The sequence below is a fragment of the Natator depressus genome, chromosome 1, assembly GCF_965152275.1.
Source record: "Natator depressus isolate rNatDep1 chromosome 1, rNatDep2.hap1, whole genome shotgun sequence".
Taxonomy (NCBI): domain Eukaryota; kingdom Metazoa; phylum Chordata; order Testudines; family Cheloniidae; genus Natator; species Natator depressus.
In genome coordinates, this window is record NC_134234.1 from 213,403,801 (window position 1) to 213,431,548 (window position 27,748).

Below are 27,748 nucleotides of genomic sequence, written 5' to 3' on the forward strand. Positions count from 1 at the left end.
AATTAATAAATCACAGTTCAGGGTACACAGCAGTAACCTCTACCCTACCCCCACATTGGCCTCAAAAACAATCAGATGGGTTTTGGGGTGGTGGGTTCTTTTGTGTTGTTTTTTGAAAGAATAATGGAAAATTCTGACAATGAAAAATATTGATTTCCATCCTAACATTTATTGGGCAGAAGAGAGAATTTTCTGAGCAGGTCAGTAAATACAGTAAACACAGTGGCTTTTTATCTTAAAATCTTCAATATCGGGGCGTCCAGAATCAAAAAAAGAAAAGAGGGGGAGGCAATATGGCCTATTTCACAGAGCACTGGAACAGGACTCAGGAGACTTGGGGTCTCCTCCCAGCTCTGCCACTGGCCTGCTGGTGACCTCCAGCAAGTCATTCACCTCTCTGTGCCTCAGTTTCCCCATCTGTAACATGGGGATAATGACACTGACCTCTTTTGTAGAGTGCTTTGAGATCTACCGATGAGCTGTGCTATATCAGAATTAGATTGTATGATTATTAACAGGAAAAGGAAGTCACACCTAACCCTATTTCTCTTGGTGATTAAGTAAAACTTCTTGTTATAATGTGGTATTGTTATGTCATAATCTTAAGAGTACATCATTTTGCTTCACTGAAAAGAAAAAGGAATCAAGGATTCTATGATAAATATTTTTATTGCTATTGATTGAACATCACTATTGTAACAGATTGCTAAAGACACAAAAACTATGTGTAGAAACTGTTTGAAGTACATGACAAGCAGGAAGCCTGCCATACAGACCGTGGGGCCACTAGATAACAAAGGTGACAGAGGTGTTAAAGGAGTACTCAAGGAAGACAAGGCCATTGCAAGAAGCTCAATTAATTCTTTGCATCAATCTTCACTGCAGAAGATGTCGGGGAGACCCCACATCAGAGCTATCGTTTTTGGGTGACAAATCTTATGTACAGTCCAAATTGATGTGTAATAAGATGATATTTTAAACAAATTGATAAACTAAACAGTAATAAGTCACCAGGACCAGATGGTATTCACCCAAGAGTCCTGAATGGACTCAAATATGAAATTGCAGAACTACTAACTGTTGTATGTAATCAACCACTGAAATCACCTTCTGTATCAGATGACAGGAAGGGAGCTAATGTCAGGCTGATTTTTTAAAAGGGCTCTGGAGCAGATCCTGGCAATTACAGGCCGATGACCCTGCCATCAGCACCAGGCAAACTGGTAGAAACTACAGTAAAGAACCAAATTATCAGACACATAGATAAACATGATTTGATGGGGAAGAGTCAACAAGGCTTTTGTAAAGGGAAGCCATGCCTCTCCAGTCTCTGGGGAAGTCAACAAGCATGTGGATAAGGGTGATCCAGTTGATACAGTGTACTTGGGTTTTCAGAAAACCTTTGACAGGTCCCTCACCGAGGCTCTTCGGGAAGTTAAGTAGCCATGGGATAAGAGGGAAGGTCCTCTCATGGATCAGTAACTGGTAGAAATATTGGAAACAAAGGGTAGGAATAAATGGTCACTTTTCACAATGGAGAGTCATAAACAGCGGGTCCCCGCAAGGATCTGTACTGGTACCTGTGCTGTTCAACGTAGTTATAAATGATCTGGGAAAGGGTGTGAACAGTAAAGTGGAAAAGTTTGGAGATGATAGTTCAGTCCAAAGCAGGCTACGAGGAGTTACAGAGGGATCTCACAATACTGCGTGACTGGCCAACAAAATGGCCGATGAAGTTCACTGTTGATAAGTGCAAACCAATGCACACTGGAAAAAAATAATCCCAACTATACATATACGATGATGGCTTCTAAATTAGCTGTTACGACCAAGGAAAGAGATCTTGGAGTCACTGTGGATAATTCTTTGAAAACTGCTGAAAATTGAGAAATGATCAAAAAGGCGAACGGTATATTAGGAACTCTTAGAAAAGGGATAGAAAATTAGACAGCAACTATCACAATGCATCTATATAAATCCATGGTCCGCCCATACCTTGAATACTATGTCCAGTTCTTGTTGCCGCATCTCAGAAATGATATAGTGGAACTGGGAAAGGTACTGAGAAGCGCAACAAGGATGTTGAAGGGTACAGAATGGCTTCTGTCCGTAGAGAGACGAAAAAGATTAGGGCTGTTTAGCTTAGAAAAGAGACACATCGGGTGATATGACAGAGGTCTATCAAATAATGAATGGTGTGGAAAAAGTGAGTAGAGAAGTGTTATTTAGCCATTCACACAGTACAAAACTGAGGAATTACCTGATTACATGAATAAGCAGCAGCTTTAATACAAACAAGAGGAGGAACTTTTTCACACAACGCACAGCTAACCTGTGGAACTCATTGCCATGGGATGTTGTGATGGACAAAAGTATACTTGGGTTCAAAGCAGAACTGGATAAGTTCCTGGAGGATAGGTCCACCAATGACTATTAGCTAAGATGGTCAGGGATGCAACCCCATGCTCTGGACAGCTCTAAGCCTCTTGCCAGAAGCCAAGAGTGGAGGACAGGAGTGAGTCACTCCATAATTGCCCTCTTCTGTACACTCCCCCTGAAGCTCTGGTACAGGCCACTTTTGCAGACAGGATTCTGGTCTGACCCAGACTGGCAGCTCTTATGGTCTTATGGTTCTTTTCTGGGGAAGGTGTACATAAACAATGGCTTTCTTCAAATAACAGATTTTTTAATAAACACCTATATCATGCACTGTACTGTTACTGCACTGAAATCCTTGTTCATGCCCATTCCAGTTGCAGGGTAACGACGGCACACTAAGGGCCCATTCCTGCTCCCATTCTGGCAGGGAGGGCTTTGCTGTTGACTTCAGCAGCGTTAGAGCAGAGGCCTAAGTGTCTGAGACTTTATCGTAGGTACATGTATCCACCTGCCTTTCTTCCTTTATTTGGAAAATAAATGTCCCCAAAAGTCTGATTTTCTCCAAGCCTCTGGAACCTCCCAACTCTAACAATTTAAAAGAAAATTGGAATTTTTGATAAATTTGTTAGTTAATATGATATTTCTTGCGCATCCTTAGAAGAGCTTTTGAAAATGTTCACGTTTTCCAAGTAGGAGCTGATTCTGCAAAGCTTTAGCTTCACTCGCAGTTCTTACTTTCAAGAGTTGTCCCTTAAGGATGACTCAGATGACTAAAGGTTCAGGGTTAGGTCCTGTCCCTTTAAGAGCTTTTTATCAGAAGTTTCTTCACAAAGTCTTCAGCATTTCCTAATTCTACTGACTTCTTCTCTTTATGTTTCTTGTTAAAGACACACATTTTTCAGTGTCTCAGGAATTGTAGCATCATCCTTGATTTGCATGGAAGCTGTTTAGTTCACATTATATTGCACATTAACAGCTGGGATCTATCCCTGCAGGGAGCCGGCAGATCAGACTGGTGAATAGGGCAGGTCGCTGTGCCGGGAGAGTGGAGATTTATTACAATGGCAGCTGGGGGACGGTCTGTGATGATTCCTGGGATCTGTCAGACTCCAATGTCGTTTGCAAACAACTGGGATGTGGACCTGCCATCAATGCAACTGTCTCTGCTCATTACGGGGAAGGATCCGGGCAGATCTGGCTGGATGATGTGAACTGCTCTGGAAATGAATCCAATCTCTGGGACTGTCCTTCCGGGGGCTGGGGCCAGCACAACTGCAGACACAAAGAGGACGCGGGAGTTCTCTGCTCAGGTCTGTTCTCTTAATGCTCCCGTGAGTCTGATAATCCGGGAACTTAATGAAGTACATGGGTGTCTGAGGAGTGAGCTGAGGATGTCAGAAAGTTTATCTCTTTTCTTTTTCTCTCTCACTCTCCCCGCTACCTATCCACTTGCAGTGGTCACCATTAAAAAGTCAGCATTGCCAACAGGTAATACCAAGGGGTACTGCAAATGTCACATTGATTTCTGAATCTTGGGTACCACTGTTTGCAACTGTTGGTAAATGGTGTCTTTTAAATAATAATTGCATTGCTCATGAGCCTGTCACTGGTCTCTAGAAGAATGTTTCTGATTCTTCTGTAGAAGAACGGGCAGGGTTGTCAGCCATCTCTGGGATTTTAGCCTTTAAATCCCAGTGTGTTTCGGAATCACAAATGTTCACACTCAATTTGTGCATTTCCTCCTAGAATTCACGGATCTCAGACTGGTGAATGGCAGCGACTGTGCTGGGCGACTGGAGGTTTTCTACAGTGGTATTTGGGGCAGTGTTTGCAACAGTCCTATGGATGCCGTCACCATGGCACTTATATGCAAACACTTGGACTGTGGAGACAAAGGGACACTTTTGAAGGAATTTACACATGGAAGCGGCTCTGGCCCCACCTGGGTGGATGGTGTTCGGTGCGATAAGCAGCACAGCTCCCTTTGGCAATGCCCGTCAGATCCTTGGAAACAACTATCGTGTAACAGAGTAGAAGAAACTCACATTCATTGTGAAGGTAAATAGCAAACATATATATACACACACACACACACACACTCAACAGTCAGGTCTAGCTCACTGAAAGATTTTGATATAATTATATTTTGTTACTTTTCACTAGATCTTTTTATCAAATACATACGCATGTATATATATTATAAATAAATGTGTATGTATTTGATATAAAGATCTACTGAAAAGTAACAAAATATAATAATAATATCTATCTATCCATCAATCTAGATATAGATATATCTATATAACATTCTCAGCAATGGTATAAACTTATTTTCGGTATCTGAGGTTCTAGAAATAGTGTTGTGGCCTGTTAATAACAAACATGGAAATTGCGATTACAAAGACATACGTTTCACCGCAAGCACAATTAGGGCCTGTCATAAATATAAAGGGAAGGGTAAACCCCTTTAAAATCCCTCTGGGCCAGAGGAAAAATCCTCTCACCTGTAAAGGGTTAAGAAGCTAAAGGTGACCTCGCTGGCACCTGACCAAAATGACCAATGAGGAGACAAGATACTTTCAAAAGCTGGGAGGAGGGAGAGAAACAAAGGGTCTGGGTCTGTCGGTACGCTGCTTTTGCCGGGGATAGAACAGGAATGGAGTCTTAGAACTTTTAGTAAGTAATCTAGCTAGGTACGTGTTAGATTATGATTTCTTTAAATGGCTGGGAAAAGAACTGTGCTGAATAGAATGACTATTCCGGTCTGTGTGTCTTTTTTGTAACTTAAGGTTTTGCCTAGAGGGATTCTCTATGTTTTGAATTTCATTACCCTGTAAGGTATCTAGCATCCTGATTTTACAGAGGTGATTCCTTTACTTCTATTTCTATTAAAAGTCTTCTTGTAAGAAAACTGAATGCTTTTTCATTGTTCTCAGATCCAAGGGTTTGGGTCTGTAGTCACCTATGCAAATTGGTGAGGATTTTTACCAAACCTTCCCCAGGAAGTGCGGTGCAAGGGTTGGGAGGATTTGTGGGGGAAAGACGTGTCCAAACTACATTTCCCAGTAAACCCAGTTAGAGTTTGGTGGTGGCAGTGGATATTCCAAGGACAAAGGATAAAATTAATTTGTACCTTGGGGAAGTTTTAACCTAAGCTGGTAAAGTAAGCTGAGGAGGTTTTCATGCAGGTCCCCACATCTGTACCCTAGAGTTCAGATTGGGGGAGGAACCTTGACAGGACCTAATCTAATCTAGTGAAGTCATGGAATCACAGATATTTAAGTACTGAAGAGACTGTTAGGATCTTCTAATCTGACCTCCTCCATATCAAAGGCCATAAAATATCAGCCAGTAATTCCTGCATCAAGCCAGTAAATTTTAATGGAGCCAGAGGATATCTTTTAGAAATACATCCAGTCGTGATTTAATGACTTCATATCAAGGAAACTCCCCGTAGCCTTTGGTAAATTGTTTCAGTGGTTAATTAGCATGAACAAATTCTAAGCCCTTCACAATCCTTGTTACTGGCATCAGAATCTTGATCTCTCAAGTCTCACTCACACAGCAACAGAGCCTTTCAGGAGAGCATTATAACCCACATTTTACAGACAGGGAATGGAGACACAGAGAGATGAAGTGACCCAAGGTCACCCATGGTGCCTTAATGAGCATTGGCTCAGGCCTCTAATAAGAGCCAGTAAGTGTTACCCATTAAAGAACATCATTAGCATGCTTTCTGGTTAAACATCTTCCAAGGAATAACAATCAGAGGTTTGGGCCGTGAAGTTCATCTATAGATCTGTGTCTCAAGTATTATTTTTATTATGGTAACACCTAAAATTCCCAAAGACCTCATTACCCCAGGCACTGTCAAAACACAAATCGAGAGAGGCCCTGCCATACAGAGTGTACAGTCGAGACAGATCAGACAAGTGGGAGAGGAAACAGAGAGATGAAGTAACTTGCCCAAGTCACACAGCAGATCTCTTGTGGAGTCAAAAATAGAACCCCAGTCTTTTAAGTCCTAGTGCAGCACCATAACCACTGGACAACACTGCCTTTCCGTGTGGGAAAGTCCAGACCTGCAGCTCCTATACAGCCCCCTCTCAATATTACTTTCCCTCTTCTGTTGGTTCCTGCGGTAATGAGGGTGAGTTTCAGCTCAGGTGTCTGTTTCCATTCCAATTTCTGGGCAGAAGGGTCAGGGGGGTTGTCCACGGGGAGAGCCAGAGAAGAATCAGATACTGTCCTGCCACTTACATAAAGACACACACCCGCCAGGAGGGAGCTGCTTAAAGACTGCAAAATCCAGGGTAACAGCTGAGTAGCTAATTAATTATTCCATAACCCAGATTTTGGCTTTCAGCCAATTTACAAAGCGCTGGTATTAGGGGTGTGAAATACCGATAAACCCTACTCGAACCTGCATCGCACATACAGCCCAATCCACTCACCTCAGCTTTCTCTCCATAGGAAGGAAAGGGAAACCACCTCAGACACTTTTTGCCGAATGCCCGAACTCTCCAAGCTGCACAGGTATCTTGCCTTCTCTGTGTCTCCCTCTTAGTCCCTAAGGACTTTCCCAGCTGTCCCAGTAACATGTGAGGTTTCTGCATTTCCAGACCGGGAGAAGTTACGTGTCGTGGGAGGAGAGGACAGATGCTCGGGGAGAGTGGAGGTTTGGTCCCGTGGCTCCTGGGGAACAGTTTGTGATGACTCCTGGGACATGGCGGATGCTAATGTTGTGTGTCAACAACTGGGCTGTGGATCGGCTCTATCTTCCCCGGGCGAGGCTGCATTCGGCGAGGGGACTGGTCCCATCTGGGTGGACAAGGTGAATTGCAGAGGGACAGAGTCGTCTCTCTGGGATTGTTGTTCCAAGCCCTGGGGTGAAAGTAACTGTGACCATAAGGAAGATGCTGCTGTGAATTGCTCAGGTGAGTGACAGGAGATGTTTCTGTTACATGCTGTAATTTCTGGGGAGGAGGATGGATCAGCCCACCCACCTCCCACTTGGTCACAGACCAGGCCCTCCCATCTCCTGTGTGCAGGTGCATCATGGATGCTGTGGGGTAGAACCTTTATTGGGCTAGACTGGGTAAGACATTAGCCAGCATAATCCCTGCATCCCTCACAGGCCCCAGTGTGCTTGCTTATTAGCAGTGGCCTCATCATTGCACAAGAGACTTGGGCCCTAAATCACTAACATACAGGACCAATGCTGCTGTGAGGGAGTTTGTGGAAGTGACAGCTGGAGACAACCAGGGACTCTCAGAGGTGAGGTTCCCCCTGGTAACAGACATGTCACCTCTCCCTCACTCCAGACTCCAACTCTCCTCCCTTTTCCTTTGCAGGTGTGACACAGACGACAGATTCACCAAATACCCAAGGTAAACCATCCCCCTTCTCCCATCAAGGGTTAAATTTCCCTGGTGCGGGGTCACAGGGGATGAGCTGCAAGTTGCAGCCTGAAGGAAGGAGTTCCTTTCCATGGCCTGTGAAATCTAGGGGCAAATGACACCCAGGTGGGAGCTGCAGGCCGTGCTGAGCAGGATAATCTCTCTCTGTTGTATGTTCATTTCCATCCAGCTCCCCCACGCCGCCCTCCGACTGACAGTGGGAGAGTCACGGTGCCCGTGGTCGTCTGCATTATCTTGGGGGCCCTGCTCTGCCTGGTCTTAATCATCCTGGGGGTGCAGGTGCGAAGTGCCAGGGCACAGCGCAGAGGTGGGTCCTGACTGGTGTCACTGTATGAAATGCCTCTGCAATAGCAGGGGGACTGCAGGGTGTCAGGGTGAGGGGCGATACCAGGCGGGGTGGGGTGGCCGAGGGTGCCTAACTCCTCTCTCATTGAATATTTCATTAACTGAAATATTTCATTAACTCCAGCCATGGAATCTGGAGATGATACTAGGGAGGGAGCATCACAGTTGAATGGAAACTGCACCGGTAACCCCCACACACACCCCCACTCCCTCCCTGTGGTGCACTCCAGGAGTCCCAAATCACACCTCAAGCTCCAGTCATCACCTGTCTCTGGGTAGGACCCCCCATCCCACCTCCTTGTGGCCAGGGTCTAAAGGCTGCACAGCCCTGTGCCTTCCACTGTGATATCCCCAGAAGCCAGGCTGCTTAAAGGCCAGCCCCATGCTGTGCTTTCTCTCCACGTGCTATGAGCAGTGTATTGCCAGCAGTTACAAATTGCCTCCCAGCTCCTTCTCAGCTGACTGCACCTTATTCGTCGGATAAAAGCTTCACAGAGAAAACACACAAAAAATACAAAATTCCTCCACACTTACTGAACTTGCCAGAAATCACCCATCTTCCTCATGGGCAGCCTGGTGCAGCAATGTCCCTTCAAACTATTCAGCATTGGCCTCTCTCGTGTGCAGAAGATCTTGTTCATTTCCTGAATGAAAACAAAGACCCTGAGTTTGTTTAAACTCAGCATTTTCTACCAAAAGTCTTTCTTTGTCTCTTGGTCTCTGGTAACCCAGTTTGTACCAGTCCATGCAAATTGCCCCAAAGCCTGGGACCTCTCTGAATTGTTTACGATCTCAGTGATTCACCTCAATAATCCTCCATTGTTTTTTCTTCCTGGAAGACCTGTGGTAACCCTCATCCATGGAGTAAAACACAATCATACCTAAACCATTCACAGATTTCACACAATGGTTCCCAAAGATACTGCGTGGGGTTGCAATACCTGTCACAGGAGGTGTTCTGAATATCTGTGAGGAGAGACATCATGGAAAGGGACCTACATAGACTGGAAATGTTGCCAGACAAAAAAGATTACAAAAATTGAACTGGAAGAATAGCTCTGTAGAGAGAAATCCAGTGGAAAGCAGAATCTTAGGAAGGAGAAATGCTGGAAAGGAGCATTATACTGTATTGTACTGAAAACTGGCACTCGTAGAGGATTTTACATCTATAAAACACTGTACAAATATTAGCTACCAGCACCCTGGGAGACAGATAGAGAACAGGATTGCCATTAACATACACATAACAGTCACAGTTTAGCATTAGGGCAATGCCTATAATGTTAGAGAAGAATGAACAGGCTGACCCAGAGGCGGGTTGAGTAGACGGGCTTCTTTATTGCAGTACTTGTTCCCCTCGACCCAATTGTCGAGGAAGCACTGGATTAGTTACAGCACACTCTTTTTATTTAAGTTAGTTTGTAAACTCCTACATCCATTACAAACACCCCAAAACCCCTTATTAAGTAATAGAAACACCCATACTATGATTATACCCACCCCTATTGACTGATTACAACATTACGCAGATTATACACACATTTGTGCCTTGAAAATACATTTCTTTGCAGTAATTTGTTGACACAAGTTCCCTTAATCAGCAGTTCTCAGGGGAGGGAGGAAGGGGCCATGACCCAGGGCTCGTTTATGTCGCTGGGAAAGAAAGGGAGGGGGAGAGAACGCTTCTTTTACACAAAGGGTATTCTTTAGACAACTACATTCCTTATGCAGCTGCAAGGCTTATCAATTCTCAACAAGCAACAGGGAAGCGAAAAGGAGGGCAACTTATTTATCAAACGGAGAAACACTGCTTGCCTCTGCCCTGATCTCCTAATGTCATGTCAGCACACCAGCAGCTTCCCAGGTCTTTACTTAACCCGAATATATCCCAACATATCATCAGACCTCATGCTTCAGATAGTCATCTTCAGGGGTCAGGAAAGAGTTGGGCCCTCTCTCCCGTCTTGCATATTTGTGTGGGACAGGTTGCTCTCCTCTGTAGCATCTGAGACTGGCCACAGCTAGAGAAGGGAGGCTGGATGAGCTGGAACAGACTCTGAGATGATACAGAGGAGACTCTTTCTTAGACACCGAGCTGATGTGTCTTTTCCACATACTTAGGGTCAAACCGATCACCAGATTTGGGTCAGGAAAGAATTTTTCCCAGGTCAGATTGGCAAAAAAGGAACCTTGGGGGATTTTCATCTTCCTCTGAAGCATGGAGCAGGAATCGCCTTCCAGGATCATCTGGCATCTCTCACCTAATCAATTCCCTTCCATTGCATGGACACTGGGCTTTGGTGGTACCTCAGTCCCTCCTGTACTCTGCCTGTGGCACACAATAGTTTGTTCTCCTGAGGACTGAAATGTTTTAGTCTAACTGAGACTTATCTGAGTGAAATATAGAGGTCTGTGTTCTACAGGAGGTCAGACTAGATGTTCTAATGGTCACTTCTGGTCTTAAACTGTACAGAAATAAAGTGTTAACACCATTTTGCAGATGGGTGTAAACAGTAGTGTGGGGGAAGAATTATTTAAGAGTCTCCAAAGGGCAATAACCAGGAATAATGGGATGAGATTAAAGAGGAAACGTTTTGGCTGAATGTAAAGAAATTTCCTGACAGTGAACTAGCCTTTGGAGCCACTATCAAAGAGATTTGTGGAAAGGGATGTTGTCCCTGTCACCTGGCACACTGAAATCTAGCCTGGACAGAGCAGTAAGAATGTGCTGTAGGGACCAGTCCTGCACTGGGCTTACGGGGAGGGGCTGGATGATCCCATAGGGTTTCCCATCTCTGGTTTCTATGACCCTATGCAATACTGCCCTTTGTTTTCAGGTTCCAGAAGACCCTTGGATCCCTTCTCTGAGGCCGTGTATGAGGAGATTGATTATAATCTGATGAGAGAGAAGCAGAAGATGTTCAGTCGCTCAGGTCTGTGGGTCTCAATCTTAACAGGGAGCAAATATGAAAGTCACTTTCCCTTCTGAGGCCCTGACCCAGAGCTAAATCACTGCAGCTGCACGCTCATGTGAGCTTGGGATTGGAGCTGGGTGCAAGTTTTGGTTAGAACAATTTAGGTGAATGTTATGTATGCAAAGGAGAACATTTTTATGGAGGGGAATGCACTCACTAGGGATGCTGCTGTTAGTGCCCGCCAGTTGTTGTCTAGAAGAAAAGGATTTTGTTCAGTATTCAGTGAAGTTTCCTCCTTGCTAGTGGCCAGTTCATCTGTAGGTTTGCTTTTCCTGACACACAAAATATAAGAGTTTATTGTTGCTGCTGACTGTGAGAGATTACACGGTGTTCCTCACCACACAAATACAACCCTTAACTTTTCTGGCCATGAGCATGACATCTGATTGAAGATTAAACACAAGCAGCGGGATTCTAGAACCACCCTAGTAGAAAATAGTGATCTCAGAAATGAGCTGTAAGCATTGCAGTTTGAATGGACCACCTTGGAATCTGAAAAATGTTGTTCTCCTGTGACTTGAAATGACCATGCTGGGACACACTGAAGACTTTAACATAAGTCACCCTGAATTGTGGCATTCTTATTCAGAAAGATTTTCTTCTTATCTTGAAGCAAATGAGATAGGTGACCGCTAATCAAAACAGGCTGTTCTCTTGACAGTCTGTGGGTCCAAGATATTTGACATTCATTATAAGATCACTCATTACTCCTGCTTTGCCCAAGACCAAGACATACGACAAAATCGTAGCTTTGCTGAAGGCACTTTTCTCACCTATGCCATCTGTCAGTGTTTGGAGATTTCAATTTCATAAATGAAATCATTGAGCTGACGAGGGCATCACCGCCTATATTGCCAAGCTGCATCGCATTGCCAAACATTGTAACTTTGGTATTGTTCTCACCGATATGCTGCAAGATCGCCTTGACTGTGGAGTTCAGGAGAAAGCACTTCAATGCCATCTCCTTGTGGAGCCAAATTAGACATTCACCGTCCCTCAGAAAAAGGCCTTGGCTACCCAAACAGCATCATTGCACACTGAGGAAATTTGTGTCATGGCAACCAACATGAATGCTACACTTCACAATCAGAAAGCTCATAGTCATCGACAAACTCAGCGGAACAATGGGAACTCAATCACATTAATGTCATTGGACAAGATTAATCACCTGAACATCTGCTCAGGCTAAGGGGGGGCAGCATTAGCACTCTGCTTGGAAATTCAAAGACACCAAGTGGCATTTCTGCAAAAAGAAAGGTCACTTTGAGAGAGTCTGCCAATCAAAGGTTAAAAGCATGAAACAAAAAGGACAATAACCAGGATTCTCATCCTTGCGCATCAAACAAACATACTTGATGCTTCCTTCAACAATGATGTCAAGCAGTTTTACTACATGTAAAGCCATCCACAACAAGGAATCTTGAGGTTCTGAAATGTTTGCAACAGTGCTTATCAATGACCAGGAGTGCAAAATGGAAGTCAACTCTGGTTCTGCAATGTCGATCATCAATAAAGACCCATTCTGTCAGTTTTTCTCACAATGGCCTGCCAAGTTGTCAAATCCATCATGCAGCCTTAAAGCCTATAATGGACAAAATGTTGACTTCATCCGAAGCTGTAATGTGAATATTTGCTATGGATCTTTCAATGCAAGATTGCCTGTCATCATCACAAAAGGTCAACATAAAAGCATCTTAGGCCAGAACTGGTTCACACAGTTGGGAATCAACATCCAAGGCATCTATGACATCAGCAAAGAGCAACTAAGAAAGATCACTGATGAATTAGCTCAAGTGTTTTCTGAGGAACTGGGAGCTTACAAGGGACCTCCAGAGTTGTTTCACCTGGATCCGACAGTCGTGCTGATACACATGAAGGTCAGGAATGTACCATTTGCCCTATGTCCAAAGACTGACACAGAACTAGAATATCTCGTTGCAGAGGGAGTCTTTGAGCCAGCTACAGATATGAAATGGGCTACTCCAAGTACCCATACTCAAGCTGAATGGCAAAGTGAGAATCTGTGGAGATTATAAGTGCACTTTGAACAAGGCACTTAAACAGCACTCTTACCCAGAGCTGCTGTTAACCAACTGCTCCCTGTTCTTGCTGGAGGAAAAAAGTCTTCACAAAACTCACTCTTGCCCCAAAATGTAAGAAGTGATAGTTGACAAAGATGCGGCAGATGCACAGACGATGATCACTCATCGAAAATTTTGTCTCCAGTTTGGGATTTCCATTGCACTGGGAATTTTCCAATGGTTCATGGGAACTCTACTTTTGAGAATTCCAGGTGCTATAAGTATATTTTGATTACATCCTGATTATGGTATCAACCAAGGATGAGCTTGCCAAACAACTTCGAGAAGTCTTGTGCTGATTCACAAAGTCAAGTATTTGAATCAAGAAGGAAAAATGTGAATTTGGAGCTACAGTCGTCATCTTCTTGGGCTATCAATGCATCTGGTATCCACCCAACAGAAAACAAGGTACAGGCAATCCATGATCCAAAATCCAAACAGGAACTTCAAACTTTTCTTGGGTTGCTCAACTTCTGTTACCCAGGGTTTTCAGAACCCACAGCAGTGGTAATTTAACTTTTTCACTCCAGGCAGTGTCAGGAATAACTCAATGGGAACACAGCACTCCAGCTGATGAAAATTGATACAAGTAAGCATGCTCTTATTTAAAACTACAATGTATTCAATTGAAGCACACAGAGACATAAGGAAAAGGAATAGAACATCCCAAACATTTACCTAAATTCTTGGCAGGTATTGAGTAATTGTCAGCCGGTCGGCAGTGGCCAGTTGCTTTCCTGCTGGGGAGAAAAGGTGTCAGGAAAAATGTCTCTCTTAGGACACTGTGATGCGATGGACTAGGCCCAAAAGCCTCCTGCTGGAGGCCTCAGGGTTCTGCCACACCCATCCTAGGGAAAGAGCAGTGGAGTGGTCCTCCAAGCAGGCTAGAGTGGCTGCAGATGAAGCAGCCAATCAGGGCCTACGAGTGCCATATAAAAGGAGGTACACAGCAGAGCAGTAGTTAGTTGCTGCTTGGAGCAGAAGAAAGGACTGCAGTCCTAGCTGCCTGGAAGACCAGCAGTGCCATGAATGGTTTGCTAGCAGGGACTGGGGGAGCATTGAGGGAGCTCCTGGCTGATTGCTGGGACTGAGTAGGGACTGAGCCTGGGGAGGGCTGCAGGAAGATAGTGTCTCTAGGGAGGAAGCCCTGGGGATACAGCCCCATACCAGGGCTGGACTACTTAAAGACAAAAGCCCAGGGAGGGCTAGAGAGAGACACTAGCAGAGGGGTACTGAAATAGGCCTCGGTGGACTCTATACCCGAAAGGGGTTTATGCTGGTTAACAGGCAGACAGTGTGACTCAGCCGGAGCGCTGTGTCACTGACAAACCCACCTGAGAACCACAAAAAGGAGTCACCAGAACTAAAGAACACAGACACGCTCAACCAGAAGGGGGCACTCATGAGAAGTGGGTGCCAACCCCGTTACAGACACCTTCAGAGGACTGCTCCAAAGTACATTCTATATCTAGTCGTTTTTATAACTAACTTTTACAAAACACATAGATCATAGTGACCCCTACTGAGTCATCACTTTCTCCTAACATCAATAAACAATTTATCAACAAACATTCCTAACAATCTTAATCATAATAAGATTCTATATCAAAGGCGCCCAGATTCAAGGTTCTCTTCCACTTATTTGCTTTCAGTCTCAATTTTTGACTCTCTCTCCCCTCCTCCCATTCTGATTAGCAGAAAATGCCAGCGTACAGCTAGTGTTTGACTTTGCCTTCAGACGCCTGCTTATTCAAATTAACCCAAAACTATGTGGGGTTCTATTTTATTAAGTCATAGTGGCTGAATGCACATGATATGGTAGCAATTAGCTTGATCGCATTCTGGGGTACATACACCCCTCACATCCAGCCAACACTTCCACCACTATTTTTTCCAAAAAAGGCAACAAGTACTGAACCTCTTCATTGCCTTCTTGACAAGGGAGCTCCAAGGAAATGGACTTGTCAGCATGCAGAAGCCTTCAGGAATGTCTAGAAGTTACTGATGTCTGATGATCCTCATTCACTACGACAAACAGAGGCCATTGATCATTACCTATGATGTATTACATTATGGTGTTGGAGCTGTTCTCAGCCATCGCTTTCCAGAGAGAAAACGGGCATGTATCAACTACATACTCTAAGAGAAACTATGCACAAATTGATAAAGATGATCTCACTGCCATTACTGAAGACAAGAAATTCCACAATTACATTTACAGTCTGTTTGAGATTCGTACTGACTGCAAGACACATCTAGCAATTCTCTCCAATAACAAGCCAGCACCTTCAGTCATGTCATCACAAATGCAACAGTGGAGTGTCATGCTAAGTACTACTGCAATGATCACTGCTCTGCGTCAATTGTTCATGACTCATTTGTCACCAGATACTATCGTATCTGATAACGGAACTGCTTTTACCTCTGACGAGTCCAAGGACTTCACCAAAAGCAACCTCATTCGAGCTGTGACCATTGCCCCATGCCATCGCCAAGCAAATGATCCATCTGAACAGATGGTGCAGACAACCAAGATGCTATAATGAGGATCATCAAGGGAGACTGGCTGACAAGGCTTGCCAGATTCCTCATTACACAACATATCACTCCATGCCCAAGTACCAGAGTTAGCCCAGCTGAGCTACTCATGGAACAATGTCTTAAGACATGGGTTCACCATCTCAACCATGACCTATCTGAGGAATTGGAACACAAGCAGGATCCTGCTCTGGATTCCTCCCTATCATCTAGCCTGCGGTTCCTTCACATGACAAGAAAGTGTATTGGTTGAAGTTATGGAGGTAGGTTCCTTCAGCAGTCATTGAGGTCACTGGTTCCATCTCATATAAGGTCCAGATTGCCAATGGACAAGTTTGGCATCACCACATTGACCAGCTGAAAAGCTGCTCATCTCCGAGCAACATTACTCTAGGAGGAGCCTTCAGATGTGTCTCCTCTAGAGCCATTCTTCATTATCAGTACAGCCTGCAGCCTCTGACTCTCTGAGCCCATCGAAACCGCTACTCGAAGGGGACAACGCTCCTGTCTCGCCGGGCTTCATGCTGAATCGCAGTCACCAAAGACACCGGCCCTGCTGAGTATTGTAGAGAGACCGCAGCGCAGGCGAGAGCACGCATGATGGCTGGATGATTGTGTTGCCAAAGGGGGGAGGAGTGTTATGTATGTATGGGGGCACTGTAGTTTTATGAAGGGGAAGGCACTCACCAGGAAGACTGCTGTTAGTACCCACCAGTTGTTGTCTAGAAGGAAGAGATTTTGCTCAGGGTTCAGTTGAGTTTCCTCCTTGCTAATTGGCAGTTCGTCTGTAGTTTTGCAGTTCCTGACAAACAAAATAAAAGAGTTCAATGTTGCTGCTGACTGTGAGTGATTACACATGTTCCTCACCACACAAATACAACAGTGAAAAAAAATACAGACTCAGATACCGAAACATTTTAAAATTCACATCAATTTCATCAAATTGTTCCGAACACAGACACACATAATACATTTTGTTTCAATATTTTCTACACAGAATATTTTGGGGTTTTTTTCAATTTGCAATTACTTTTCAGTTACACATTTCCTTTATTGTATTAACAAACAATTAAAAAACATTTTGAAAATGTCAAAAAATCCAAAATTGTTTCATTCAATATGAATTTTTCTCTCTCTCTTTTTAACTTTTAACTTAGCCAAAATTTTCAAAAAAAGTCCTTTTTGGCTCAACCCAAAATCATTTATTAAATTTGTTTTACAATTGTCAGCAAACTAGAATTCTGTTTCTCTCCAAGCCCTAGCTGTGAATGTGGTGGTGAGACCAGCAGTTACTCATGTAGACGGTTGAAGATGGGCTTCCTTCTCACCATACTCTGCAAGTCCCAATTGTAGGGACGGTTATTGTTATTTCAGCCTTGGAGTGTAACCAGCTATGGGTCAAGAAAGTGACTGTCTGGGGCCAGGCTAAACTATCATTTGAAAACTGCTTTGGAGCACTGGGGCAGGGGATGTTCTGTGGCCCCCTCCCACCACAGCCACTGCTGCTGGGTGGGCTCCTTCCTGCCCCCGGAACAGAGAGATCAGTCCAGGAGTTTCTCATGACTTTGAGTCCTGGCCCTTTTATCCTTTGTGCCATTTTGTCTCAATGTCAGATGGGAACATTCTGCCAAGGGCTGTGCTGTGCTCAGGGCATCCCCCAGCACCACAGCCAAGATGGCTAGAGTGAATCACAGACTCTGCTCTTGGCCTCTGCTGGCCTGTGTCCAGCTGTCCTGCTGTGGCTCAAGTTCATGAGTACCAGGCTCAGGGCAGACTGTTAGGAAACAGGGCACAAACCGCAAATTGGCTGTGAATTCTATACTTAGATTTCACCAAGTAACAAGTGTAAACTCCTCGGGCATTATACACAGCCTAACCATGGAGTCCGGATTGACAAAGTCCTGGCTGGCATGATTTAGTTGGTGTTGTCCTGCTTTGAGGAGGGGCTTGGTCTAGATGACCTCCTGAGGTCTCTTCCAACCCTAATCTTCTATGATTCTATGATCAATGGGGGAGGTGGGTATTTGTCCTTAAGAAGGAGGAGTCTTCTCTGTGACTGAGGTGGACAGGACCATTGTGGAACTTCCCTGGGCCCATAGCCAAAGATGTGCCCTTCACTCACCCCACAGGGTATGTGAATTACCAGCATCCTTCAGGTCAGATTGTATATACTCTCAGTCACATTTTCCTTAATGAAATGGAGATTTCTCTTTGGGAGTCTGCATCAGCCTCTCACTGCTCAGAGTCGCTGTGATTCAGCATCTTCTCTGGAAGGAGGACCAAACTGAGACCAAAAAATTTGCCCCTGGCCCCAGATGTGTTCCCAGTCCCACAGTTCAGCTGCTGTCACTGTGATGAATTTCTGGTTCTCGTTTCTCCAGCTTCCTATTCAGATGACTCAGTGACGAAGCTGCAGTATTACACCGGGGACAGCGAGGGGGAAAACGACCCTGGATCAGAACAAGGTAATGGGGGAGGGGCAGACTCAGGCCGAAAGACCCAAATCTGGGCAGAGAACAGAATTTCTAGGACACTGGCTGCAATTGCAGCCATTTCCCCCGACACGGTTCCCATTTTACACGGTGGGGTCTAATCCCATTGAACAGGATTTCTGCCAGAATCTCAGGATAGAAACATGTGACCATCTCCTGAGCACACATTCCTGGGAGTGGCTCTCAGTGACCTCCCCAGGTGTGGAGCTGGAGGAGACGGGTCAGTCTCTTTGGATGAAGGTGTCAGAGCTCAGTGGAGCTCAACTCACATCTCTGAGAGAGAGGGAAGATTGTCCTGTGTTATAATTACAGATAAGTTGAGTCCCACTCACTGATCCGAACCCACCAGAAGTTTGAGGGAGGGAGGGATTTGCAGATTCTGACCCCAGCTCCGGATCTCTGTTTTCAGCTAGCACCTGTCGCTATAAAAAGCTGAAACAAACCCCTGGATGTGAACTTCCCGGCCTGGGCCCATCTCTAATTGTAAATGGGGCGGCGTTTCTACCTCAGTTGCTCTCAAGGGAGTCCATGAATTTGGCCCTGTGGGAGTTTAGCCTGTCGCTGGGGGAGGAGACACTGAGCAGATGAGCCAGTTCTGCTGAGAAGCTGGAGCGCTGCCAAGCTGAGCCCTGGACTGCCTGAGAGGCCAGTGGAGAGCAGGAGCTCACAAAGGATCACACCAGCGACCTCCCAGTGGGAGCTTTAATTCCTGCAGGGGGGAGGTTCCCCCTCCCCAGTGTAACAGAAAAATTCAAACCTGTCTGCAGAGATCAGCTGGATTCACACAGGCCGGTTCTGGCCTGGCAGCGCCCGTGTTCCAACCTGTTATCTCAGCACAACCCAGATCCTGCTCCCACGGAAACACAAAAAAGAGCTGCTGTTGGATTTTGCAGGGACAGGATTGGCCCCTTGTTATTTCTGGGACTCCTGTTTCACTGTTGTTCTATGACTTGTGCCCTTCTCACCCTGGGCCCCTCTGACTTCCCCTCACACATGCCACGATACACAGCTCTAGTTATAAGGGCTACTTGCACTGAAGAGATGCTGCTGGTGCCCTGGGCTGAATGTGCTGTTTGCTGTTCCAGAGGGAGCTTCCCCCGGAGGGTCTCAGTTGGATTACGATAATGTGGAGGAGCCTGCCTTGAACGACGTCCCCCAGACTCCAGATGGCCGAGGTGAGCAGTGAATCTGCCTTCTGGAAGCAACGTCACACTGACAAAATCTAAATATGTTTCCCCAACAGGGACAATAGGGGTTTTTTAGAAAACCACAAAGTTCCCCACCAGTACTTTCTATTGGCGTAACGCTGGGGGCACTGACCAGGTGCATTACAAGAGCTGTGTGGAGGCCCAGGGGTAGGGAAGTGTGTGATGCCCTAAGTCATAACAGAGGCTCATTGCAGGGATGGAAGGAGCAGTTCGCTCAGGAGCTGCCCACATGGTACTTGCTTCAGGTTATTGCCCTGTGACCCTCACTGACATGATCACTAGGGTTACTCACCATCTGTAAAGAGGGCACATCGAAGCAGAGACGTCATCAAGGCTGCAATGTTCCCTGACCACCTTTCCTGGGATTCTGTTATAGCAACTTATAGACACTGTGACCAGGGCCGGCCCACAACATTTTGGCACCTGAGGTGGGGAATTCAAATGATGCCCCCCTGGCTTGGGCCAAAACTTTGAAAGGTCTCAATTCTGCCTTCTTCCTGTTCTACTCCTCTCATGGTACTGCTCTGCTACCTACCCCAATAAAGGAGAACTAAAAACTTAAAATGCCTTGTTAAAATTTTTGAAGTAACACTTAACTTTCAAATGCCTGACCAGCAAATGTAACTTTTCTTCTCTGCATAGTAAACACTGGCATTTTTATCTGTTTGAATAATCAAAGTGGTGTTTTCTGTGTCTTCTTGGTTGCAAAGATTTGAACTGCTTCCTGAAGGTCCACAGTCTGGGCCAGCTCATGCTCTATTGAGATGATTCCAAGGCCAACCAGCCTCTCCTGTGTCATTGTGGAGTGTAGATGTGTTTTTATTAACTTTCAGCTTGGAGAAGCTGTGTTCTCCATTGGCAACTGTTAATGGAAGTGTTAGAAGTATGCGCAGAGCAACAAAAGCATTTGGAAAGAGGGTGGTGCTCTTATTTGTGCACATATATTCCAGAACAGCCTTTGGAGCTGATCCTGCTGAAATGTATCTTGAAAGGGCTTTCAGTTCATCACCTAAATCACTATCACGCATGTCACCATGTGTCAACACTGTCTCAGGTGCCCTGCATTGCTGGTGTAGGTCTTCTTCAGGTATAGTGAGGAGTTTTGGAATATCATACAACATTCCAAATAGACTGCTGTGTTCCTTGAGCTGCATGAAACGTTCTTCAACTGACTGTATTGCACAATCTAGCACATGGTTAAAGAATTCAACTTTGAATTGTTGTTTGGGGTCTCTTAGGGGATTATCCCGTGCCTCGTAATCAAAATGTCTTCTTCTTCGGTGACTCTTGCATTCTTGAATGGTTGGGAAAATAGCTTCAGTGTGAAGTTCCTCTACCAATTTCCGTGCACTCTTCAGAATGTTTTGAAATCCCTCATCTGACCGGTAAGACTGTAGGTCTGACTTTGCTTTGTCCAGTTGTTCCATTGCTCCAGCTATATCAAGGTCAACACCTTGGAGTCTCTTGCTTACAACATTTATTTCAAACAGTATGCCATGCCACAACATTAAGCCACACAGAAATTGGAAGTTATGTATGTTTCTGGTGATTCCATTTCCCTCTGCCACTGTTCTCCATGAACAGTTCCTGTCATAGCATTATCTTCCACAATGGCAACTGTGGCATCATCTATCTTCCCAATTTGGTGTTTGATAGGCTTTATCACCTCCACTCAACTTTCCCATCATGTGGCACTCAGTGGTTTCAGTGTCAGAGAGGATGTTCCCAGATGTGTTTGAATGCTTCAAAATTTGCCATAGATGAGTTGATGCAGAGAAAAATACATAGATGCTTTGAATTACATTAAAACATTCAGCAGCCTCACGAGAAGCTGATGCTGCATCACTGACCACCAAGTTCAATGAATGAGAACTGCATGGGACAAAAAAAGCTTGAGGGTTTAACTCTTGGATCCGTGTCTGCACTCCTCTGTTCTTTCCTCTCATGTTGGAACCATTATCGTAGCTGACATGAGAGGTCAGGGCTATCTCAATTCCCCTATCTTCCAGCTTTTTAAGAAGCACATTTGTCATACCAGCTCCTGTAGTATCATCAATGTCAATAAACTCTAAAAAATGCTCTCTGACAGTCACCATTGCAGGGACATTTTCAGTAGGTTCTGTTGTTGTTACAAAACTCACCATTAAAGTCATTTGTTCCATATGGCTGATGTCAGGTGTGCAGTCCAGAATAACAGAGTCATATCTTGCTGACTTCAGATCTGCCACAATCATCTGTTGCAACTGACTTTTGTTGCCAGTAACTGTATGATCTCATTTGGAATTGTTTTTCCAAGGGAGTGTCCATTTCTTGGGTGGTGACTCTTCTTCGATGCTCCTGGAGTACAGCATCAAACTCAGCCATCAGCTCCACAATTTGAGGGAAGTTTCCATTGTTTGGCACGTACAGCTGATCTGAAGTGCTAGGTTTTGGGTAGCAAGCATTCTCACAGTAGCAATGAGCCTTTTCCGAACATTTTGCCAGTAAAGAGACTCTGATGCAATCTTCTCTTGATGCTGATCCTCTATGGTGGCCTTAAACCTTAGTCTCATCTCAAGCTCTTTCCACTTGTGGAATGCTCTCTGGTGATTTGCTGCCTTCTCATGGCATGCCAGATTTCTAGCCAGATTTTTCCAGTCCTTTGTTCCTGTAGACCCCAGTGTGGCTGGAACATTAGACTGGAAGCGTTTGCAACAAAAACAGTATGCAGCATTCTGGGTTTTTGAGTACATAAGCCATGGCCTCTCCACTTTGTCACCATTGGGGATTTCATGCTAGCAATGTGTTGGATGGAAACTTCTGTTTTCATTGTCTTTGGGGAACATGAAGTTTTTCACTTGCTGTGGCCCATGCAGTACAAGGAAGTCCCTCAGGCTACTGCTCAAGTGGGTCCACAGTCCTGGATCATCTAGACTTAAGGAACTAAACTCAGCAGCAGCTGTTTCTTGTGCCTCCATCACACTCTGATCTACACTTTTCTTCAGGAATGTGCATGGTTACATCCATTTGAGATGGAGATAAGGGTGCTGCAGTAGCTGCCAGGTCACCTGCATTCTGACTAACTGGAAGATCAGGCATCTCCTCACCACTCACTTCCTCACTGGGGCCGGAAGGCTCACCATGAACATTTGAGTCTATGTATCTCAGGAGAGCTCCTTCCTGCTTAGATAGAAAAGCTTCCTTTGCTTTCTTTCTTTTTCTGAATGCTGCCCCAGAGGGGCGTTTTCTTCTTTCACTCATGATTGCTGTTCTGTGCCAGCTATAGTGGCTCTCAACACTCAATTGAAGGGGACAAATAAGCAGGCTGGTAGCAGGGTCTGAGTGTGGGAAGATATCAGCGTCTTAAGGGCCTAACTGGCTCCTACTACTTCAGTTGACTGCCTGTTCTCCTCCAGTGGGTTCAGGGAAGCAGCAGGAAACAGGAAGCTCCCTGAGAAGCTAGTGTTAATCAGTCCAGGCTCCTGGGGGTGCTAAAGAGGTACATAAGAGGCTCCTCCTCCTCTCTCTCCCTGCAGCTCCTGCTGCTTTCTGTTATTCCCTCTCCCCTTTTCTCCTGCCTGCCTGTTATGTCTCTTGTGCCCTCCTTCCTCCAGCACAGCACTCCACCATCTCTGTGCATCTAGAGCAGAGAGAATACATATGCACCAGCAGCGGACACAATTTTCTACACTCTGGGTCCTAGTGGCACCCCTCCACAGTCTGGCACCTGAGGTGGCCGCCTCAGTTGGCCTCATGGTAAGGCCAGCCCTGACTGTGACAGGGGATGGGTGGGACATGCAGATTTTACACGCAAAGGCCCATGTCCCACCCTTATTAGCTGGCTCAGCTCCCAGTGGTGTCAGTACGTTGGAGACTGATGGCAGTTTATGAGGTGAACTTTATCAGGAGAACACATAACTATTGTAACAAAATGCCTTTGTGGAGCAATCCCTCTAGGCTAGATCCCAGTCACCTCTTTCTAGAACTCCCCCTCCTCATCTGGGAGCTCTAGGATCCTCTCAACTGGCTCTTGAAATGTATCAAATCAATGTGATACGTTAAATGCCCCGTCGGAGGGTTCCAGAGAGGGCTCCTCTCACTGCCCTGAGAGATCCCCAGGGACCAGTGAGGCTGCTGCATCTGCAGCTTGTAGTTTAACTCTATCTCCACTGTGACTATTCTCTTAATTACTTCACATCTTCACGTCAGATGCCCCTGCCCTGCCTGGAGATGTCCCAGGGGATGGTTATGATGATGCCAGAGAAGTGTCTGACTCTGAACGTGACCCTGCTTCAGGGCAGAATGATGAGCAAGGCACTGGGGTGAGTGACAGACACAGGGATTCACAGACAGGTGAGTGGAGAACTATTTACACTTCGCACTGTCTCTGCAGAGTGGGAGGGCTGGGAATGTGGGGTACACAGCAAGGGAACAGCTCTGGACAAATCAATGCCTGTGAGAAAATCTCACCTTCTCTCATCTCTCCATTCCCTGAGAGCAGAGGCTTCAGTGCCTGCCATGGGGGGAGGAACAGCAGGGTCCCTTCTGGGTGGTACTTCGTGGTCAAACCAGCAAGATACCTAGGATCCTTCTGCCTCTAGGTTCCAAACCTTGTGTGGCTGCCACACCCTGGATGTGCTGGATTCCCACCACTTCACTGCGTGTGTATCTTTTGGGCAGAATCCTGTGAACCAAAGTTCTGTTACTGCTATGCAAATGTTAAAGAGCCCATGACACCTCCTGTAAAAGTTGGGCTTTGCCTATTGTCCTTGGCGAAAATCTCCCCTCCCCTCCCGATTTTTCCATGAGCAAGGAGACCATCGGCTCATGGAAAAATCCAGAAGAGGTGCAGTGGTGATGAAATGTGCATTGCTTAGTACTTGATAAGAAGAATGTTCTTATGTTCATTGTTAGGGCAGAGTGAGTTATGATCTTCTTAACTAAGCGCTCCTGGCTGATAAGTGCTTGGGTTTTCTACCGGAAGTAACAGGTAAATAGAGTTCTCACTTGGCAGTGTTAGCTGGTCTGGAAACCAAAGGTTTTAATTTCCAGACTATTTACAGAGATGATGGATTTGAACTTGTCATAGACCCGCCAGAAGACTGAAGGGGGAACAATTCCTAACCATTACTGTAGAGCAGAGATTCTCAGCTGTGGTGCACAAAATATATTCTGGGACGGCATGAGAAGCCAGAGCAGAGAGCGGCGGCTCCTTTCCGGGCACCCAGCTTTGAAGGCAGCGCGGCCCCCAGCAGCAGCGCAGAAGTAAGGATGGCAGAGTATGGCGTTGCCACTCTTACTTCTCCGCTGCTGCTGGCGGTAGTGCTGCCTTCAGAGCTGGGTGGATGGAGAGCTATGTACTTAAATGGCTCTTTTTGACTCAATGCCCCACTGCTGTTCATATTTAGTGAGAGTTGCACGTTGATTTCTTTTAATTGGTGTATGTACTTGTGTGGTGGGGGTGGGGGGCATCAACTATAATGGACACAAAGAAGGGGGGTGATCAAATAGGTTAGAGAACCACTGCTGTAAACGCCGCCTTGCTCTGCTCCTGCCGATCACCATAGAGTGGATCCACTGACTGTATGTGTCTCCCTTGGTATTCTCAGGTGGGAGTCTGCACTCGCGAAGGAGTGAAGTTGTCTCTGGGATGGACAGAGAAACCCCACTCCCGCTTCCTGGAGACACAGGTTATGATGATGTGGAACATGGTGACTCTGGGGGATCAATATCAGAACGATTTGATTGGGAAAAAAATAACCTTGTGATGATATAAATGCTTTGCTTTTTTCTCTCAGAAATGCTCCCTCCGCTATGATGCCTAGAGACAGTCCCTGCCTGGTAGACAGACAAAGCAGGTTTTTTTATAAGATTTGTGTGAAGTTGCAGGAAATACTAGTGGGAGTTGGAAAAGGTTCATAAACTTTCTTTGTATAATCTTCCACCGTTTGAAGGGGGGGTTGAAGTTTCCTGCTTTTTTATGCCTATAATTTCTTCATCTTGAATTTTGCCTTTTTTCATATTAAATCCTTTCTGAAAGTCTTCCCCATAGTGGAAGTTTTTCTTGCCAGATGAATTGTGCAGTTCCCAGAGTTCATCACAGGGAGAGGCTGAGATACAACAAACCAAGAGACAAGGGCGGGCCACCTCTGCGTATGGCCGGCTGTTTGACGGTGGGGGGGTTTACACTGAATGTTCTATCAGGCATGTGGTAAAAGCGGAAAACCAGGAAGAGAACATTCTGAAATGAGCAACAAGGTTGTTCCTAAACCTAATTCAGATTTGTAACCTTCATTGAATCCAAGGAGATAAATGAGAAATTCTCCCTCATAATTCACACCTGAAATTAAACAAAGAGTGAAAAGAATTCTCCAGTAGCAATAAATGTGGAAGATGAATATTTCTGCTAGGACAATAAATGAATTTTATAGAAAATAATAAAAACCAAACTGCTTTAAAACCAACTTTTAAAATCCATTTTAGTTTGAAAAGCACCAAACCAATAGTTTGCAGCCATATACTTTTTTAAAAAAACACACCTATGTTTTGCACACACACACACACACACACACACACACACACACACACAGACCAGCAATTTAAAACACCAAAACAACAGTTTGCAACAAAATACTTTTTTAAACACCCACACTTATATCTAGCTTAGGCTCCTGAATCACTAACAATTTAAACATTAAAGCCAACTCTTTTAAGAAGACAAACAACCCCTTTTCAAAAAAAAAAAAATTCTTTTTTTTTTTTCAGAATAAAGGCCAAACTGCTTTTAAAAACCAACTTTTAAAAACCATTTTGCACAGAAAAACACTCTGCTAGTTTGAAACACACCATACCATCAGTTTGCAGCCCTAAAACCCCAGCAGTTTAAAAGCAACGGTTTCCAACAAAATACTTTTCAATAAACCCACATGTATTTAAAAGCCAACTGCAGAAAGTTACCTTCTACCACAGGATGAAGGGTTGCTGGCACATGGTTGTTCTGTTTTACCCCACATGTGTTTGGGCCTTTGGGTTAAAGAACAAGCAAACATTTTAGTTAATATTACCCCCAAATCCCTATGCAACCTGTGTAATACCAGAAGGTTGGTTTTGTGTTTTTTGGGTTTGTTTTTTTGGGGGGGTAATTTAACAGTATTGAGCACAACTTTAGTTCAAAATGGTTTTTAACCTTGGCCTGGTGGTGAAAGGCAGCTTAAAGTTACTGTTTAGCATGGAACCAGATCACATAGTCATAGCTTTAAAACAAAATAATCCATTTCAGGCTGTACAACAAACACAGATTTTGAGTTTATTTCTACCACTTGAAAAAAAGAACCCCAGAAACATTTTTAAAAACACATCTCATTTTGCAAAATAAAAACCAAACTGCTTGAAAACCAACTTTTAAAATCCATTTTAAAACACATTTTCCCCAGAAACACCTGTTAGTTTGCAACACACCAAACCAATAGTTTGCAGCCATGTACTTAAAAAAAAAAAAAAGCAATATATTTTTTTAAAAAACCACACCTATGTATTGCACAAACTCACACACACACACACCCCAGCAGTTTAAAACACCAAACCAACAGTTTGCAAGAAAATACTTTTTTAAACACCCACACTTATCTCTAGCTTAGGCCCCTGAATCACTAACAATTTAAACATTAATGCCAACTCTTTTTAGAAGACAAACAACCCCATTTTAAATAAACAAACATCTTTTTCTTTTCTTTCAGAATAAAAACGAAACTACTTTTAAAAACCATTTTAGGGCCCCCTCCCCTAACATTCCCTTTTGTGATCTGGGATGGGGGGATTAAGTTGGCTGCACAACTGGACTGCTTTTGGCTAATCTTTTTTTTTTTTTTTAAGTTAAAATACATCTTTCTTTGGGGCCTTCTTACAGTATTAAACAGTAAATCACCATACACAACAATCCTTAACGTTACTGTACCCATACCCAAGTGTGGGGCCCCTTGCAGATATCAAGGAAAGTCTTGAGGCTTGTTTGTTTGTTTTTTAAACATGTTTCTTTCATGCTTAAAGTCTGGGGGTTGTTTTTGAAATAAAATGGGTGTATCACAACCATAGTAAGCACCCTAGAAATACCCAGAGCTTTTAAAATGTTTGTCTGTCTTCAGAGCAAATGCTTGTTCTAAAGTATGGTGGAGGTTTGTGAACGCTTGAAACATTTCAGTTTTTTAGTTTTGGAAATATATTATTTTAATGACTAAGTTGCTAGAAAGAGTGACCCATAGCGTTCAACCAACTCCTGGGGTCATATTTAAACTGTCCAATAGAGTTAACCAACTCCTGAGGTTTTATTTCATT

At 44.6% G+C, this 27,748-nt stretch overlaps 1 protein-coding gene across 1 annotated transcript in view; it reads left to right on the forward strand.

The window, feature by feature from the left end:
• LOC141974905 (antigen WC1.1-like) overlaps positions 1-25,370 on the forward strand; it is a 52,692-nt gene extending 27,322 nt beyond the window's left edge. The window contains exons 6-16 of the mRNA XM_074934952.1: positions 3,375-3,689; positions 4,126-4,437; positions 6,853-6,915; positions 7,002-7,316; positions 7,734-7,769; positions 7,969-8,106; positions 10,982-11,077; positions 18,120-18,203; positions 19,316-19,405; positions 23,627-23,770; positions 25,027-25,370. Coding sequence (XP_074791053.1) covers positions 3,375-3,689; positions 4,126-4,437; positions 6,853-6,915; positions 7,002-7,316; positions 7,734-7,769; positions 7,969-8,106; positions 10,982-11,077; positions 18,120-18,203; positions 19,316-19,405; positions 23,627-23,770; positions 25,027-25,193 — 1,760 coding nt within the window. The 3' untranslated portion in view covers positions 25,194-25,370. The remainder of the gene's footprint in view (positions 1-3,374; positions 3,690-4,125; positions 4,438-6,852; positions 6,916-7,001; positions 7,317-7,733; positions 7,770-7,968; positions 8,107-10,981; positions 11,078-18,119; positions 18,204-19,315; positions 19,406-23,626; positions 23,771-25,026) is intronic.
• The last annotated feature ends 2,378 nt before the right edge of the window (positions 25,371-27,748 follow it).